Raw genomic sequence first — 7,189 nt, 5'->3', positions numbered from 1 at the left:
CCACACCCACACGTCTACCCCTTCAGGAGAATTTGTACACTTACTTCACTGACCCAAGGGACGTGAGGATATCCCCGCATCCCTACTACCACCCCCCCACCACGCCCCTCACCGCCCAGGGAGTGAGGGAGGCAGTTCCTAACACAGATGAAGGACTGAATGAAGGTTTTGATATTCCTAACTCAATATTCCCTGTAGCAGGGGATGAAGGAACGCCATGGCGGCCGATCATTGATACTACTACTACTCCTGCTACTACTACTACTACTACTACTACCACCACTACTACTACAACGCCTCCTCCTCCTACTACTACTACTACGACTACCACAACTACTACTACCACTACCACGCCACGCCCAACTAGAAGACCTACAAGAAAACGTAGGCCACGCCCTTCAAACATCCCACGCATCACCACATGGCGGCCCCCGAGGATTCGCCGCACCACCACCACCACCACACCACGCAGCATCACCACACCTCCCTCCTATGAATTCGCCACAGCCAAACTGAACCCAAGCAAACACGACATTCATGAGTTCTTCCACACGCCCCTGGACCCGTCAGCTCTCATCCCGGGCCACGACGCCTTCCTCAGGTCGAAGCAGAAGGCGCAGGAGGAGTACCAAATAACGAACAAGACACGCAGATCCCTACAGCCTCGAGTCACATCCCCTGCTGTCCGGCGGCGTCCTGTTTTCTACATCCCCTGGCAGAAGGATCTCAACAGGGTGTCTTCAGATGCGTCACTACTGCAGGAGGCGAGGGTGGAGGAGGAAGAGGTGTCCCGCGCTAAGACTTTCCAACCGAAAAAGTCTAGTGGTGAGTTTGATGTCCCTGTTATGTCCACGGAGAAGTTTATTATCGATTTGCCTTCTACAGAGCCTCCTGCAGTAGAGTTTGGTGCATTAAGGCCTGGAAGCAAGCTGAAGGGCAAGGTGGAGTCCTTCGCGCACACAGATACCATCCAGAACACAATTACTTCCCAAAGGAGCGTAAAGACGAGGATGAAAACACTCCTGCCGGGGCCACATCAGGAGAGGAACTGCACGTGGAGGATGTGCTTGGCCTGACGCATGCTACTGTGACCGCCTCCACGCAGCCTTTCCTCCCCATAACCGACGGGCCGCAGGGAAGACACATACCGGAGGAGGAGGTGGAAGAACAGGAGATGGTGGAGGAGAAGGACAGTGGGAGAGGAACTGTGAAATACAACCACAGCGTAAGACAACACAACAACGATATGACCACTACAACACAGCCAACTATCAAGTGGTCCCCTCCGCCATTCAGGTCCCCGGCAAGGAGGCGCTACCCTGCACACACACACAGCGTCCCTCGCCCAGACAACCTGCAGATGCCTGACTACGGGGCGTTCCCAGAGGAGGACCACCTGGAAGTTTTGTTTTATGAACCCATCAAACAGCCAACCACTCAGCCAGGCATTGTGGGTAGCAAACTGACTGGGCCGGCTGATACTGACAAGCTGACGGAGGGAGTTACAGGGCGTGAGAGGGATATACTGAAGAAGGGAGTAGATGAAGAGGTGACGAAAGAAATTAAAATAGATAGAAATAGAGAAAAAGAGAGTGAAGAAGACATACTGACGAAGGAATTGAATAGAAACAGACATATAGAAAAGGAAAGTGAGAAAGACATAACGACTGAAGGAATACACTCAAGTAGTCACCATGAAGACATAATGAAGAAGGAAACACACAGAAACAGACAGACGGAAACAGCGAATGATAAAAAGATAATGACGGAGGAAATGGACAGAAACAGACATAGAGAAAAGGAGAGTGAGAAAGCCATAACGACTGAAGGAATACACTCAAGTAGTCACCATGAAGACATAATGAAGAAGGAAACACACAGAAACAAACAGACGGAGGAAATCAATCAAAATAACCAACGAGAAATACAGAGTGATCAAGATACACTGAAGGAGAAAGAAGATAGACAGCGACAGGAGGGCGGGAAGTACTGGGGTCGGCCTCGTGTTTCCCCTGAGAAGTTTAAGAGTTACCCAAGGGCGCCTCCCTCCTCCAGCAGCCGTAGATACGAAACACGAGTAGATGAAGATTATTATTATGATGATATGGCGTACCAGGACTCTGATGGCATGCCTGAGTGGAACCTGAAGGAGGAGGAGGAGGAGGAGGAGGAGGAGGGTGATAGAGAAGAGGTTGTAGAAATAGATGAAAGCGAAAGAGACGTTACAGAAAGGAATAATAATGACAAACAACATGATAGCGTAAGAAAAGACACAGAAAATGATGATAACGAACAAACACACACGGAAAGAAACACACAACACAGACCCATCATTGCATCACGAACACCACCACACACCCAGCACACACACACACACACCACCACCACCACCACCACACCAAGACAAAGACCAAGACTGCGCGTTTCTCCAAGACCACCACGGCTGCGCACCACACCACCCTCTCAGCAGCGAAAAACAAGACTCCCCTCAAAGACCCGCCTCCCCCCGCCTCCCCAGCGAAGCCTCTCCCGTAGACCTGCCATCAGACGCTCCCGAATCACCCCAGCACCCGTGATAACTCCTGAAGAAGGGGCAGAAGAGAAGAGAACAGCAGAATCATCAAAATCATCACCAAGGTTGCTAGATTCACCGTCAGTTGATAAAGAGGAAGCCATTCATACCTTCAGGAACGTAAAGACACTAGAAAGACGATCTGAAGAAGGCGCAGAAAGAAGGGACACGTTAGAAGCTTTAAGATCCTCACGAAGGACACTTGATTTGGCCTCCAGTGATGAAAGAGAGCCCATGGAAGCCTTTAGGAACGCAAAGGCACAAGAAGGACAACCTGAAGAAGGCGCTGAAGTGAAAGATGAGTTAGAAGTCTCAAAAACGTTAAAAAAGTCACCAGATTTGACTACTGACGGAGAGGAGGCGGTCCATCCCTTCAGGAACACTAAATCAATGAGATCAGAACCCGGAGGAGATGCTGAAGGGACGGAGGAAGCACAGAAACACCACAAACATCAGAAACATCACACGGCTTCACACAATCGGACGGACACGAAACAACACACTTCAAAAACACAAACTTACATCCTCAACACGGAAGAGTGAGACAAGAAACAAGTCAAAGAACACACAGCACCAGACAGAGAGACAGACAAACACACACTAGGCAAGCAAACAGACGAACACACACACAGAGGACAGAGGAAGGACATTATGGAGGCTCCTACGATTCCTCCAGGACACAGGGAGGTCACACTGGTGATACTAACGCCTCCTACAGCGATAGACGGACGAGAGAACCAAGATACGAACCGAGGGAAACAAAAGATGAACCAACACATTCTCTAAGTGTTTGGGAACCGCTTAGACACAGAAGGGCGACAAAAAGACCTGAGTAGCTTCATTTTGTGTTTGTAAAGTGTATATTCTCTCACCATGACTGATTTGTAAGGCCATGGAGATGAGTAAGAGACCTCAAGGCTGTTTATAGACGCTTTGTTAATCTGCACTAGTTTTCAGGCAAAGAATAGCGATAATAAGACCTCATTAGCTGTACTTTGAGCCTCGAGGTGCTGCAGGCTTTGTTCTCTCACCATGGCTGTTTTCCAAGGCCACGGATATTATTATTATTTTGTGTATGTAAGAGAGGAAAGCTGACCTAAGGCAACAAAAAAACGTTTAAACAAAAAGGCCTACCGAGATGCCAGCTCCCAAACAGTGTCGAGAGAGTTAGCAGGGTTTTCAAGACTGCTTCTGTTGTAAATGTTATGAAAGTTGTGTTAAGGCGGGTTCACACGTGGCAATTTGCGAGCGACTAGAAAAACCAGTCACAAAACAAGGCCACCATAGTCTTGTTCAGTGGATTTGCGACTTTGTTTACATTGTGACGTCACGGAGAAATGTTTGAAAATGTGGAGTCGATGTAGAGAAGATTTTGGGGTTGGCGAGGGAAAAAGAGCACATCTGGGACCCTCAAAGTGAATTCTACAGCAAAAAAAGCTTACACAAATAGGCATTCGATGAGATCCATGGCTGCCACTCTCCGCTGACTGCTTCCCTCTATGCAGGGTGTTGCTGGAGGTGAGGACTGAAGACTTGTCAGGATTAATTTGATCGCACTCGTCATCGTCACCAGAGGAAGACATCGTGTTGGGTCACTGTTTGTTTACATTCACTTCCCGCCAACAAGCCCGCCTAGTCGATATGTGTGAACGTGTTCCGGCTAGAAGAGCTCAGTCGATACTTCTAGCGACTTGCAATTACACTCGCATATTGACACGTGTGAACCAGCCTTTAATCTACCACTAGAACCATAGAACATAGCCTTATAAACCACCATGACTGCTTTCCAAGGCCACAGACATCAGAAGCCTGGCCTCAAGACTGTTGCTCCTATAGATGTGGAAGTCTTGTTAATCTGCCACGAGAATGGTAGAAATAGTCTTGTAAATATCAAATATCTAGAACTGGCGCTATTTATTTCAGAATATGATTGTTAAAGCAAGGAAGTGTATGTAATTAAAGACAAAATGGCTGCTGCTTTATCTAAATATTTGACCGGGAACTTTACAAATTGAGATAGAAATGATGCATACTTTATTTTTTTTTATGAAAGTAAGACCATGACGGTAAAATGTAAATAAAAAAAAAGAAAAGGGAAATAAATAAGTATATAAATAAGAAAATGTAAAAAAAAAAAGTTAAAATGTCTGTTATTTATATTTAGATAAGTGATGAATGTAAGATTGAAGTGAAAGTTAGACTAGATGGAAAACAAGAAATAGAATAATAAGTGTATAAAGAAGAAATCATATAACACTGATACAAATAAGAAGGTTCAAAGTTAAGTGTTATTTGTGTAATGTTTGTACGAGAGTTTGAATGAAAAAGTGAAATGAAGAAGAAAAAAATATAAAGTGTATAACAATGAAATAAGAGAGAAAAAAGTTAGAATTTATGTTATTTATATGTAGATGATTAATTGATATTTGAAAGAATGTTTGAATGAAAAGCTCTATAAAGAAAAGGAAAAAAATGAAGTGTATCCAGAAAAAAATATAAAAAGGTCAAAATCTATGTGTTATCTATATGTACATCATTAACTAGTGTTTGTAGAAAAGTTTAAATGAAAAGTTTGATGAAAAAAGAAGATAAAAATTAAAAAGAAATAATAAAAACAACAAGTTATGTATCTTATTTATAGGTTGATGTGTAATTGATGCTTATGGGAAAGTTTGATTGAAAAGTTTGATGAAAAGGAGGAAAAAAAAGAAAGTAAATTAAAATGAAAAAAGAAATTATACAAAAAAGCTTAAAATGTATGTTATTTATATGTAGATGTGTAATTAATGTTTGTGGGAAAGTTTGAATGAAAAGTTTGATGAAAAGACGGAAAAAAAGTAAATGAAAATAAAGAAGAAATTATATTGAAAAGAAAGCTTAAAATGTGTGTGTTATTTATATGTAGATGTGTAATTAATGTTTGTGGGAAAGTTTGAATGAAAAGTTTGATGAAAAGAAGGAAAAAAAATGCAAATGAAAATAAAGAAGAAATTATATTGAAAAAAAGCTTAAAATGTGTGTGTTACCTATACGTAGATGTGTAATTAATGTTTTTAGGAAAGCTTAAATGAAAAGTTTGTAAAAAAAATAGAAAAAAAAGCGTGTTATTTATATGTATACGTGTAAGTAATGTTATTTAAAAAGCGTTTTGTGTGATGTGTTTATCAAAGTGTTCATCTCTCATTGCATATCTTAAGTCTTCAGGTTTTGTCCTTCTCTCTGTTTACGTTTGTTTGTAATTTTGTTTTCGTTTTTATTTTATTTGCTTTGTTTTGTCTGCCTGGTGTTTCTTTGTTAACTTATGAATAAATTATGAAAAAAAGGCCTTACTAAATTTCCAACAACAACAAAAAAAAGGGTAAACTGAAATGGAATGACAACAACAACAACAACAACAACAACAACAACAACAACAACAACCCACCCATACACACACACATACGTAGAAAAAATACCTGAAATTGAAAGGAACAACAACAACAACAACAACAACAACAACACAAACAAACACACAGAGATAGAAAAAATAACTGAATCATCCCAAAAAATAACCTTGAGAAAAGAAAGTGTGTGTGTGTGTGTGTGTGTGTGTGTGTGTGTGTGTGTGTGAGAGCGTATCCACACCTGAGTGTTACCTGAGGTGTCTAACTATCAATCAAGCCATTACTACTTGCTTGGCGTCGTAAAAATAGCAATAAACAACAGCCGTCATTAGAGAAGTTGTGTTTAGAGACTGTTTTCCCTTGTCACGCTTCACCAAAACTCCTATTTTCACCTTTACTGTAGAAAGTGCTAGGTTGTCTGTCTGTCTGTCTGTTTGTCTGTTTTATCTACTTAACTGTTTACTAAGTCATCTTTTGCTTTCTTAGTTTATTTATTCATTAGTCTGTGTTTTTTTTCTCCTTATTTATCAGTTGTTTAGTGTGTCTGTCTGTCTGTCTGTCTGTCTGTCTGTCTGTCTGTCTGTCTGTCTTTCTGTCTGTTTGTCTATCTATTTACTTAACTGTTTATTAATTAACTTTTTGCTTTGTTAGTTTATTTATCCATTAGTCTGTGTTTTTTATTCTCTTTTTATTTATTAGTTGTTTAGTGTGTCTGTCTGTCTGTCTGTCTGTCTGTTTATTTGTTACTCAGTCAGTCAGTCAGTCTGTCTATCTATCTATCTGTCATTCATTTATTCAGTATGTCTATCTGTCTATCTATCTTTCTATCTATTTATTCATCTATCTTTCTTTCTATCTATCTATCTATTTCCTATCTATCCATCTATCTGTCTGTCTATCTGTCAACTGGTCAAACTTTCCCGTCTTCATCAACACCCGCCTTAACCTCCCCCCCCAGTGTGAAGTGTGACAGGCTGACCATCCCTACTCTCTCTCTCTCTCTCTCTCTCTCTCTCTCTCTCTCTCTCGTAGTGTGAAAGCTAATAATACCATCCCATCCCTCAATTTGACATCTGTATCAACTGTCACGCAGCAGACAGACACACGGACACTGGTTGATGGATAAGCCGTGCAGACTCACCCAATAAAATGATACACCATGATAAGAAGAACGTTGTACACTACTATTGGTGGTGGTGGTGGTGGTGGTGGTAGAATAGTGTTTGTGTTTGTG

General features: G+C 41.8%; 1 protein-coding gene across 1 annotated transcript in view; it reads left to right on the top strand.

Annotated features, from left to right (window-relative positions):
- Positions 1-4,183, top strand: part of LOC123512579 — a 7,784-nt gene extending 3,601 nt beyond the window's left edge. Inside the window, 2 exon segments of the mRNA XM_045269010.1 lie at positions 1-1,071; positions 1,074-4,183. The exon segment at positions 1-1,071 is cut by the window's left edge and continues 520 nt beyond it. Of these exon segments, the coding sequence (XP_045124945.1) occupies positions 1-1,071; positions 1,074-3,115 (3,113 nt within the window). The 3' untranslated portion in view covers positions 3,116-4,183.
- The last annotated feature ends 3,006 nt before the right edge of the window (positions 4,184-7,189 follow it).

Source organism: Portunus trituberculatus, chromosome 4, assembly GCF_017591435.1.
Source record: "Portunus trituberculatus isolate SZX2019 chromosome 4, ASM1759143v1, whole genome shotgun sequence".
Taxonomy (NCBI): Eukaryota; Metazoa; Arthropoda; class Malacostraca; order Decapoda; family Portunidae; genus Portunus; species Portunus trituberculatus.
This window is presented reverse-complemented; position numbering and strand designations above follow the sequence as displayed.